At 40.2% G+C, this 12,949-nt stretch overlaps 1 protein-coding gene and 1 long non-coding RNA gene across 2 annotated transcripts; one reads left to right on the forward strand and one right to left on the reverse strand.

Annotated features, from left to right (window-relative positions):
• Window positions 1-6,590: 6,590 nt before the first annotated feature.
• On the reverse strand, window positions 6,591-7,527 carry LOC120744753. The gene is made up of 2 exons (XR_005698455.1): window positions 7,161-7,527; window positions 6,591-6,724 (listed from the first exon to the last, which is right to left on the reverse strand). It is a non-coding gene; the product is annotated as an uncharacterized LOC120744753 (long non-coding RNA).
• A 699-nt stretch (window positions 7,528-8,226) lies between these two features.
• On the forward strand, window positions 8,227-10,273 carry LOC120744759 (tripartite motif-containing protein 16-like). Its single transcript, XM_040049299.1, has one exon. It carries the CDS (start codon window positions 8,488-8,490, stop codon window positions 10,150-10,152), a length of 1,665 nt encoding a protein of 554 aa, XP_039905233.1. The 5' UTR covers window positions 8,227-8,487; the 3' UTR covers window positions 10,153-10,273.
• Window positions 10,274-12,949: the final 2,676 nt, after the last annotated feature.

A 12,949-nucleotide genomic window follows, 5' to 3' on the forward strand; every position in this document is an offset into this window, starting at 1 on the left:
CCTGGGACAAACTAAACTACAAACTAAACTGGGAGCAGCTAAATTACTATGATGACTGAAACATGAAACTGAACAGGAACATGAAGAAAAAAAACATGAGCATGAACCTGAGAAGTAGAAATAAAACGCTGTGACCAGACGTGACTTGACATGGAGAAAACACACAACCTGACAAAGAACAGGGGAAGGCAGAGGACATGAATACACAGAAGGGTAATGAGGGAAGTGGAAACACAGCTGACACAAATGTACCTGAACGCCACAGGATAAGTACAACTAAACACACTGATTATGGAACAGAATCCACAATAAAACAGGAAACATTGAGACATGAACTGGGACACGCAAGCTTGACACGAGACAGAGGGAGCGAGACACAAAGGGAACCTATAGACGAGGAGATAACACATGGAAAAAAACAGAAAGAGACTCAAACAAGGAGACGGAGGAGAAACATAAACTAGGTGAAATCTCAACTAAACCCTAACTAATACTAAACACCAGAACCTAACATATTTACAATGTAACATAAAGCAAACTCAACTCAGTTGTTGGTTGTTCTAAAGTAAAGCTCACAGTCTTAAGTGTTGATATTCAACACAAAGAAAAGCTCACGTGTTTGAATTTACTTACAATTAGTTTTTATAAATTCTGACCGTAAACAATTTTTACAGGTTTGATATTCTTGGACACTCGATATCAGGTGAAGCGATTTAATAAAAATTTTAAAATTTGTAATTTTATATGTCCCAATGAGTCATTTGCACTAAACAGTGACAGTATAACAGATTTGTCATTTAGATCCCAAATTTCTGAGAGAAATAGCTGAATTTAAAATATGGCAGACCTCAAATCAGACTTAATTGATAGAGATATATGCAAATGTGGTGGCACAAAGGTGGAAAACAGGTAAAGGCAACTAGATGGTGTTGACAGCGCCACCTGGAGAGGAAGTTACACCCCAGGAGAGGTTACAAGAGCCAGTGCAAACGTAACAGTTACAAAAGGCACACGGGCTCGTTATTAATCCTTTCATGGATGATGGGGGCGATCGTGGCCCCCAGTTCGCCTTGTAATCGGAAGGTTGCCGGTTCGAGCAAACCTTCCGATTCCGTTCAGTCGTTGTGTCCTTGGGCAAGACACTTCACCCGTTGCCTACTGGTGGTGGTCAGAGGGCCCGGTGGCGGCAGTGTCCGGCAGCCTCGCCTCTGTCAGTGCGCCCCAGGGTGGCTGTGGCTACAATGTAGATGCCATCACCAGTGTGTGAATGTGTGTGTGAATGGGTGGATGACTGAATGTAGTGTAAAGCGCGTTGGGGTCCTTAGGAACTAGTAAAGCGCTATACAAATACAGGCCATTTACCATGGATGAATTATGACAACCTCACTCAGGATTGTTTTCTTAAGTATTTTTATTCATCTTTAGTCATGAAAAAAAGATTTTTGAACTTGAGTTTTTTAAACGTCGTTTTCAAAGAGTTTTTTACATGTCCACTTAGGTGGACAACATATGTTTCAACTTGTGAATTTGACACTGTGTGTTGTGTTTATGTGCAAGTATATCATCAACACTGACACAAATACAAGAAAACAGCCTTTGAATAGCTGTCCACTGTAGTGACCACTATGTGTGAAAGGTCAGAGGTGAGGAAGGTCAGTTTCATAAAACAAAGTTTAGACAAAATAACTGCAAATGTAGAGCTGCAGAAAAGAAACTCCTTAGACAGCAGGGCTGTCAACACAGAACCGTGAATGAAAACACTTTATTAGCAAACATTAATTAAATGAACAGGCTTCACTGCAGTGATGGTGGAGACCGGCCACTTGAGGAGGCAACCTACAGCAAGTGAGAGCAGCTAAACAGATTCAGCACAAAGATGTAAACACAAAGCGTGGATCGTTCACCCGATGGCACGTACACAGACACATTGTCGGGGCTGAATGCTGACATCTCACATTTTCTGAAGCTGCAGGTTTTGTCACTCTCTGACCAAAATTCACTGAACGAGGAGCAAAGAAGATCAAAACTGCTTCACATTTGATGAACATCATCATAAAATCCCTCCTACCTTTGCTGTTTTGGTTCCACCAGGGTAAAATCTCACTTCCTGCACAGCTCTCTCTCTCTCAGTGTACTTCAAGAACAGTTTCCCATCTCAAATCTGTTCTCTGCATTATTCACTTGCTTATTATGCACCAGTCTACCGTTGTGTACAGCGCTGTCAGGTGCTGTTTTTATGAAATAACCTCTGACAAAAAAGCCTCATTTCGGTTGTTCAATACTGAAGAAATCTAAACTTTTTAAAATGATGCCAAATTGCAAAACGCTTAGCTGTGTCTCTAGTAAAACCTCTGTACCTTTGCTCTGCTTCACTTCAGCAGCATCACGTAATCTTCATATGCTGAGTCAAAATTGGATCGAAATGGTGATTGAATCGAATCGGGACCTTGTGAATTGGAATCAAAATGATCGTAGAAATCAAAATCGATACCCAGCCCAAGATATAACCCCACATACAGCTGAGCCACAAAGTGAACCAACTCATCTAATTACAACAACAGAGGACCAAATGCACCTAACCAGCCTGCACCAACCTGACATTTCTTCCCCCTAAGTTAAATGAATAGATGGAAGTTAAATGACTGCAAACATAAAAGCCACTAGTTCCCACACAACAGTTCCCCGACACTGTGTTAATTTGTTTAGTTTTTATCAACAGTTGTAACAGACTAAGCTACCTGAGACATTGCATTGAATTACTGTTTATATCTTAATTATTTCACCTGACTGATTTCACCTCAGATATCTTGTTTTTTCCTTTTGGTAGATCAAAGCAGCTCGTGCTGTTTCTTCTTTCTTTTTCATGCCAAAAAGAAGAAGAATGCTTCAAAGAAGTGGAGTTCATGGTCTCAGTGGATTGTTGTTTGGAGATGTGTAATATTAGTGCATGCTACAGTTTGTTATTCAAAATTGTTCACTTGTTATCTGTTTTGCTGACAAAGCATTCAAACTGAGCAGAATACAGAAAGAGCAGAGATTACAAAACAAATCAGGAAATGACTTCAAACTTACTGAGAGCAAGGCCTCTGTTACAAATCTGTCTCATACAAAAACATGCTGTACAGGTACAATATGGTAAGTGTTCACGGGAATCAACAGCTGGCTCTACCTGAACCACTTAAATATTTTATAAAGTCACTGAATCAACAGTTTCTAACGTTTGTTTTCTTAATTGCAGTTAAAGTGTGGCTGGTAAAGATGAAAACACATACAGAATGTAAACTGTCTGAGTTTGTGAACTTTATTAATAACAAATGACACAAAAACAAAGATAAACAACACAAACAGGTTCTTAATATTCATTAATAATTAGAAAACATCTAAACATCCTGGTCGTGGATTTTTACAGTCTTAGTTGTGCTCACTGTCATCTTCATAATCATCATGATCAACATATGACAGGGGGAGGTCCTGAGGTGGGCGGGGCTGTTTCTGGTGACGTCACCATGAATGGCAGGAACAGCGTTTGCCACATGTTGCTGAAACATCACAGTACACTGGTGTAGTTTCATTTCCAGCTGTTTAACATTTGACACGTCAACACTGAGGCGAACAAGAAGAAACAGTGTTGGGTCTAAAATAACTGGCAGGAAGTAACCAGTAACCAGTAGTTAGAAAGTGGATGGCATGTGTTTATAGTGACTGCGTTATGATAACTACAGTTAGGTAACTATAGTTACCAAAAGCAGAAGCACACAGACCAACAGGGATCAGATGATGAATGTTACAGGAACTCGCTCATCTGTGATCACTGAGTGCTGCTGCGTTCTTTTATTGGAGTTGGCTGGTTGGACAGTCGAATAGTGAAAATGACTTAAAGAGGTCTAGAATATTACCACTATTAAACATTAGAGCTCAAGTTTGGATCATTTAGATCTAAATTGATCAAACTAGCTCTTAATTTCAGCAATCCAGTGAACAGACAGGAGATTAGAGGACAGGTTGGTGTTATATATCAAAATTACAGCCAATGAGATGTTGCATGGTGGAGCATCTTCTGATATCATATATCATATCATGTCAATTCAGGTGTCAAAGTAATTTGACAAACTTGAAATTGCCAAAAGTTTCAAAAAGTGATAATTATAGTGAAGAAAATCTCTTTTTCATCCGTTTAACCAAACATTTTAAACCTCAGCTGTCTCAGTCCTTCTATAGCGTTCTGCAACTACGACTAACCTGAGGAGGCTTGGATTTGGTTGCAAGCGTCCCTGAACATCCTCCTCAGCAGCACACATGTGGGTACCATATAATATCACACTTCTTTCTGAGCTTTGCTTCCTCTAGACTAAAGATGGCATCCTGTGTCACACAGTCGTATCATCATCCACCTGGAGAAGAAACATTTACAGTAATCCTGGTTTTGTTTTCTGATCCTCTAAAAAGATTGAGGTCAGCAAAGCCCAGAGAACACAAGATACACAAGGTCAAACATTCAGACTCAAACAGCTTTCATCAATGAAGAGCACAAGGTTGGTCCAATTATACTAGATATCATCATACATCACATTACTGTGTATGAATAATAACCAAGAAACAAACTCAGAGACGCTGAGGATGTGGTCCCATCATCAGACTGTAAACAAACATCTACCAGACTTCTTTGTTGGAACAGGTAATGCCTAAAATAGGGCTGATTCTCCCATCAGGGATCTGTACAGTGTATTCACCTGTGGTATAAGCAGCAGTCACTGAAATAAGAATAAGAATAAGAATAACTTTATTTATCCCGAGGGAAATTCTTTTGTCATGTACATGCTCAAAGCAGCAAGAGAGACAGAGGAACAGATGAATAAGATATACAATATATACAATAAGAATAGTAGTGTACAGTAATATACAGTAGGATAGTGCAAGACATAGTATCAAATAACTCTAACGAAGTAATATATATAACTATATCCTGGAGAATAAATAACTGAACTATCAGTGCAGGCGATTCTATAAAGTGACATATTATTGTGCAATTGAATAAAGGGAGTAGCAGCGTATGATGGAGGGATGAAACAAATATTCAATAAGGTACTGTTGGGTAATATTGCACGGTCTGGAAGGGAACAGAATAACATTGGTAATAGTCTGAGGAGACGTCTCCAGTCTGACACACAGGACAGAACCAGCCTTTTTAACCACTTTGTTCAGCCTGTTGGCATCAGCTGTCTTCACCCCACTGCCCCAGCACACAGCTGCAAAGAACACAGCGCTCTCTACCACAGAGTGATAGAACATGGTCAGCATTTTCCTACAAGCATTAAAGGACCTGAGCCGCCTCAGTAGGAAAAGCCGAATCTGCCCTTTTTAAAGACAGCATTGGTGTTCTTGGTCCAGTCCAGTTTACAGTCCAAGTGTACCCCCAGGTACAGTACAGTAGTCCTCCACGATCTCTACATCAGCCCCCTCTGATGGTGACTGCGGTAGGAGGAGGAGGAGCATGCTTCCTGAAGTCCATGATCAGTTCTTTTGTCTTTGTGATGCTAAGTTGTAGGTGGTTTAGCTCACACCACTCGACAAAGCTGTCCACCACACTCCTGCACTCCTCCTCCTGACCATCCCTGATACAACCCACAATGGCAGAGTCATCCGAGAATTTCTGCAGATGACATGACTGAGACTTGTACCTGAAGTCAGGTGTGTAGAGCAGGCCCGGCCCTAACCAATCTGGCGCCCTAGGCAAGATTTTAGGTGGCGCCCCCCTACATCGGCAGTGTAGTGTATGTACTCACAAGAAACCGAATAGCTTTGTCTTTGACCTTTTTTTTTTTACTTAAAGAAAGCAAATTCACAATCAGAATAATTAACAAGATAAAAAAATATATGAATAAATAAATGAATACAAAAAATAAAAAATGAATATATGAAATACAATAAATTTTACATACACAAACACAATAAAACGTGTCAACAAGTTGGATAAAATAAATTAAAAATACAATATAAATAAGGCACTGCACAAAACAAGATATTAAATAAACCAGTATGACTTTAACAACTATATTACAAAAAAAGGGATCCTACAGAGTTCTCTAGTTGTGCTTTTTAATACTGCATTAACTAGAATGACTTACAAATTACTGTACACCACCCCCTCATCAACCTCACATCACCTGCTACAGCCTTACTCTCCTAGTCTTTCTTGCAGCAAAGTCATCTACAACATCATCATATGACAACTGATTTGAGACCACATGATTTATGCTTATGATGGAAAGTCCACTGAGACGTTCTTGCATCATAGTAGATCTCAGGTAGGTTTTAATGAGTTTGAGCTTAGAGAAGCTTCTTTCAGCAGCAGCCACTGTAACAGGAAGAGTGGCAAAGATTCTCAGAGCAACCCACATGTTGGGGTAAATTTCTGCCAGCTTCTTCTCATGCAGGAAGGTCAAGAGTTCCATGTTTGTCATGTTCTTTGATGGCAATGGTGGGAAATTCTGCATTTCCATTGCAAGTTCTGTGCCATTAATGTCCGGCTGGCTGTCATGGGTCAGAGTAGTACTCAGTGTTTGGCACTGCTGTAGCAGCTCTTCTTTTTGTAAGTTGTGGAAATTGAGGAGTACTCCAAACTTGTCATTCACCTCTCCAAGGTTCTGAAATCTCTCATCAAGTGAAGAGATGGCTGTATCCACTACCACATTAAAAAATGTAGTTTCCATTTTTTTAAGTGCATCTTAAAAAAAAAAAGTGCTCATATTAAAAAACAGCATTCCCTCTCATGTGATATTGCTTAATTAACATTAATGATGTGCACTTTAACAACTAGGCTTACAACTATAATATATACAGGGGTGGAAAAGTGACTATTACCTGCAGGGTAAACGTTGGCTAACCAGAAGGCAATAACAATGTAAACAAAAAACACCTGCTTAAAAGATGAATACAAATGAGGAATGGTGGGAAAGGTGGGAGTACTGGAATTACCTAACGTTACATTATTATTTTCCATAACAATTTAGCCCCCTCCACAATATTAACTGACGTTAAAACAGTTAACTAGCTATTTATTGATTAGAAATTAGCGAATCATGTAACATTAGCTTAATGCTAAAAATTTAGGTTACTATCACATTCAGACAAATAATTTCATGTAGGCTAACGTTACCTACCTCTGTCTTTTTCTCGTTTCTCCTCCTCTTCTTTTCTCTTTTTTCTTCCCTGGGCACCTGACAGTTTTGGCCGTTTTGACCTCTTGTGTTGATTTTTTGATGTGGTGACGTCCAAAAGGAACCATGATACGGGAAGGGAGGGGGCGCACCGTGCGGGGAGGGGGGGCGTATGTTGTAACAAATAATATTTATATTAAATAAGCTTTACTTTGCATTTTAATTAACGTGGGATTATTTTTTGTATTTAGAAATAATAGTACCAACTTTTTTTTTTTTTTTCAACATTTGTGGCACTGGCGTGGCGCCCCCTGATGGACGGCGCCCTTAGCATTTGCCTATACGGCCTATGCCACGGGCCGGCCCTGGTGTAGAGGGTGAAGAGGAAGAGAAATATTATTGTTTCACATAATAAGATCTACTTCATAAAAACCAGGGTGGGAGGATTTTAAATGACCTCTGAAAACTGACTCACCTCTGCGAGTGTGAGGCTGTTCCTCCAACCTCAAAAAAAATCTGACTCTCCAGTCACAAACAAAAAAAAATATCCAGCAGGGCGATGGTAAACGCTGACTGGGAGGATGCTGAAGGTTGCTGGTCACACACATTAGCAGAGTGCTTCTAGTTCCCACTGACCCATGTGGACAGTGACTGTGGAGAGCTGCCCTGGCAAACTGAAAAAGGGAAATAAAATTTAAAAAGCCAAACAGGATTTCCGTAAAGACCATCTTGGAATCAGTAATCAAAGATGGATCACAAACTTATAGAAAATCAAATTTAAATATTTGTTACTTTTTAATGATCATAATCTCATTTGAACATAGGTTTGATTTAGTGGAGTCAGTTGTTCCCATGCATCATTCTGTAAGTGTGAGAATGAACTAAGATTAGAAAATGTCAAAATATAAAGTTTGATTTATTTTTATTCATCACAGCATCCTAAACTTTGCTGAACTTTTTGAAATATAAAATGAACTCACTGAGTGTTGACTGTCACATTTCAAAGCACCAAGTAAAGATAAACTATTAAACTTTAAAGGGGTCAGACTTGTTACTGCATGCTGTAACCAAACATACCACACCCTGCATCATGTGATTGGCTCTTGGTCGCTCTGTAAGAATATTTCTTTAGTGCCTCCCTTCACAGATGTGTCTGTATCAGGATGGGTCTAAACAACATGGTGTAAATGCAGTTGCTGGTGAGCCTCATTTCCTGTAGGAGGTGAACAAGAGCAGAGATCTGTTTCCCTTCAGAGCACAGAGGTTGTTTCTGTTCAGAGGAAGTGAAACTGTCTGACAGTCACTGAGAGACGGTGAAACGGCACAGCACATGAAGCAAATGGATCAAACAAAATTCTGCTGTTCAGTCTGTTTGGATCTACTGAAGGATCCGGTGACTATTCCCTGTGGACACAGCTACTGCATGAACTGTATTAAAAGCTTCTGGGATGAAGAGGAAAATAAGAAAATCTACAGCTGCCCTCAGTGCAGACAGACTTTCACAGCGAGGCCTGTCCTGGTGAAAAGCACCATGTTAGCAGATTTAGTGGAGAAGCTGAAGAAGACTGGACTCCAAGCTGCTCCTGCTGATCACTGCTATGCTGGACCTGAAGATGTGGCCTGTGATTTCTGCACTGGCATGAAGCTAAAGGTTGTGAAATCCTGTCTGGGGTGTTTGGTCTCTTACTGTGAGAAACACCTTCAGCCTCATTATGATGTGGTTCAATTAAAGAAACACAAGCTGGTGGAGCCCTCCAAGAAGCTCCAGGAGAACATCTGCTCTCGTCACGATGAGGTGATGAAGATGTTCTGCCGTACTGATCAGCAGAGTATCTGTTATCTCTGCTCTGTGGATGAACATAAAGGCCACGACACAGTCTCAGCTGCAGCAGAAAGGACTGAGAGGCAGAGAGAGCTGGAGGTGAGTCGACAAAACATCCAGCAGAGAATCCAGGACAGAGAGAAAGATGTGAAGCTGCTTCAACAGGAGGTGGAGGCCATCAATCAGTCTGCTGATCAAACAGTGGAGCACAGTGAGAAGATCTTCACTGAGCTGATCCATCTCATCCAGAACAGAAGCTCTGATGTGAAGCAGCAGATCAGATCCCAGCAGGAAACTGAAGTGAGTCGAGTCAAAGAGCTTGAGGAGAAGCTGGAGCAGGAGATCACTGAGCTGAAGAGGAAAGATGCTGAGCTGAAGCAGCTCTCACACACAGAGGATCACATCCAGTTTCTACACAACTACCCCTCACTGTCAGCACTCAGTGAGTCTACAGACTCATCCAGCATCAATATCCGTCCTCTGAGCTACTTTGAGGATGTGACAGCAGCTGTGTCAGAGGTCAGAGATAAACTACAGGACATTCTGAGAGAGGAATGGACAAACATCTCACTGACAGTCACTGAAGTGGATGTTTTACTGTCAGATCCAGCAGAGCCAAAGACCAGAGCTGGATTCTTAAAATATTCATGTGAAATCACACTGGATCCAAACACAGCAAACACATGGCTGTTATTATCAGAGGGGAACAGAAAAGTAACAGTAATGAATCAACAACAGTCTTATTCTGATCATCCAGACAGATTCACTGGATTGTGGCAGGTCCTGAGTAGAGAGAGTCTGACTGGACGTTGTTACTGGGAGGTGGAGTGGAGAGGGGAAGAAGGTTATGTAGCAGTCGCATACAAGAATATCAGCAGAACAGGGAATAGTAATGAATGTAAATTTGGACGTAATGACAAATCTTGGGCATTAAATTGTGACAACAACAGTTTTACATTTTGGTACAACAACATCCAAACTCGTGTCTCAGGTCCTCGTTCCTCCAGAGTAGGAGTGTACCTGGATCACAGAGCAGGTATTTTGTCCTTCTACAGCGTCTCTGAAACCATGACTCTCCTCCACAGAGTCCAGACCACATTCACTCAGCCGCTCTATGCTGGACTTTGGCTTTGGCGAATTGGAGACACAGCTGAGTTGACTAAAGTGAAATAGACTGAAGTCTTTCATATTGTGGGTTTAAATCTGTGTTTTAGTTTCATTTTATTTTCTCTCCATCATTTCTGCACAGAGATCAGCTGTCAGTCAAACATTATGGGTGGTACCTCCACATCTTCTAGTTGTTCTCTTGATGTTTCTGAGTTTTTAAAGGAGATCTTTCCTGTGACTGTTTATGGAGGCTATCACTGCTCATCATCATTTTCATTTACTAAAATATTTCTCCACATGAAAATGTAAACTTCTCTATCCTCTAAATGTTTCTGGAATATTTGTATTGAAAAATGTCGACATTTCTCTTTATGAGTATGGCAGACCATGTGTGTGTGTTTGTGTTTGTTTTTGTCAAAATCATCAAACAAATGAGGAAAAACTGTGATTTTAATGAATGAATTCATATATTGTGTTGATGTTTTATTGTGTGAATAAACTGGAAGGTTTGACTATAAATCAAACTTTGAACAAAGTCTTTTCTTCTGTCTTCATTCCAGGATCTCACTCAAATCTGATGCAGAAAATATGAAACTAATCTGAGAGAATAACTGAAGCAGTTTTCCTCCTGAAGCATCACAAAGTTCAGAGTTCATGTTTAGAGCAGAAGATTCAGCAGTCGCTCTGTGACCTTTCAACTTTCTTCACTAAAACAGCTTCATTACAGAGAAACAAGTCACATTTTCTTCATGTTCTTAAGTCCTTTCAGATGTTTGTAATGGTCCTTGAATGCAGCATCAGTGTCGCAGGTTTAAAAGGTCACTTTCTGTTGTGTTCAAAGATTTCCTTCAGATATGGTCTTTAATCAGTAAAGCCAGTGATACAGCAGTGTCATTAGCTGTGTTATTGGCACCAGGCTGTGTTTATGTATGTATTTAATTCTGTCTGAGGATGTCTTCAGCATGAAATGATCATTTGCTCAGCTGCTGTGTCTCATCTCTTATCAGACATTGGTTGGAACAGAGTTTTGTTGCTGACCATCTGACAAGAGGGTGAAGAAAAGCTTCAGGCTTCATTTGGACACTACGTTGGACAGAAGTCTCCACAAAAATGACTCAGAAACACAAATATTATTAATGAAAGTCCAAATGTCAAAAAGGGGTCATACATGATCCTGAGAAATGTCCTTGAACATTTGAACATGAGTCAGAGGGTTGTCAGGTTTCTACACTGCATCGTGGCATCAAGCCTGAGATGTCTGTGGAAACAAGTATGGAGGACACAAATGCACAGACGCAGTCGAGCTGTTTACTGCTGATGAGGAAGGAAAATAGTCTGTTGGATATTAAAGCAGCATTTATTAGAGTAAGAACAGATACTTGTGTCCTTCATTTGATCCCCGTCAATTTACAGAAGACTTAAGGACCCTTTGACTTCTAACATACAGCTGCATGTTTACAATTTTATTATTTATTTATTTCTAGCAAAGCGAGACTTTACTGATTAAAGACATATAATCAGACATATTACTGTTACTTTCTGAAAAAGACTCACATAAAGCAGATTTATCACAAGCAAACATCAAGACACATCCTTCATGGCTTAAAGTTGCAGTGGGACTCTTTCGCCATCTGGTGGTTGTACAATTTTCTCTCGTCTCTTATTTGTTGTGTGATCAGGACACTTCTGGAGAAGATGAGCCTGCAGGGGAAAGTCACCCCCTGCAGGCCAGACGGAAATGAGATATCTTAAAAATACAAAGTATGTATGTGTGATATCAAGAAGATAATTCTTAAGAACACAAGTTAATAAATGCAATTACTAAGAGTTGTTGTGTTGTATTGATTTGCTTCCTGTCCCAATTCCCTCTCTCCCTGAGGACACTCCAGGGCCATCTATGCACACAAATCAGTTACAGGATCAAATGAATAATAGAAAATAAACAGAAATAGAAAATGTTCTTCTATAAGTTTCACAGAGATTTGGTTTACATATTTTATATAATATAGTAAATGTGCACGAATGACCAGCAATCATTCAGTCACTGCGACATTTCTGGGTCCATTTTAAAGTTGTCACGCTTTCCGGAAAAACACAGAAGTGAGTGCAGACTTTACTGAAGGCTAGAAGACTGTCCAATTTCACAGCAGCTCACTTCCGGCCTACCCGGCCTTCGAAGGACCCGCCCTATGTGGACCGGGTAGGTCGGGTCCTTCGGAGCATGATACCCCTGAATTTGGACACAGCCCCAGAGAACATGACTGGGGAAACATGGATAACATGACAGGAAGAGGAACAGAAGGAAACATGAGGGAAGCAAGAACTCACAACAAAGACAATCACAGCCACACAGAGGGAGACACAGAGGGCAAAGACACAAGGGGGGAAATACTAACTAATACACATCTAAACAGGGACAACCTCGGCACTAGAGAATCCACTTAACCAAAGACGACTTAAACATGAAACATAATACAAAATGACATCAAAACACAAGAAAACTGAAAACGCTGGGTCAATGATCCAGGATCGTGACAGGTTTGAGGCCTCAGTGTTGTCACTGCAGTAGATCAAGCAGTCAATATAATAATCCTGACATGTTTGTATAGTTGCATGTAGATCAAGTGTAAGCATACCACAGGTTATTATTTATTTATTATTTGCTACTACATATGTCATATTAGGTAAACTGACATAAGATTTGTTGCCAAGAAGCATTTTTACAAAAAAGAAATAAATGACCAGACACAACTTTCCTTACATTTCATACAAAGTTTAGATGGTTTTCCACGTTTTTGTTTGTTTGTTTCAGAAATACTAGAACATGGATTCTCCTTTATTGAGCTATTTCACTGCTAACTTC

This window comes from Simochromis diagramma, unplaced genomic scaffold, assembly GCF_900408965.1.
Source record: "Simochromis diagramma unplaced genomic scaffold, fSimDia1.1 OVJJ01000355.1, whole genome shotgun sequence".
NCBI classification, from domain to species: Eukaryota; Metazoa; Chordata; class Actinopteri; order Cichliformes; family Cichlidae; genus Simochromis; species Simochromis diagramma.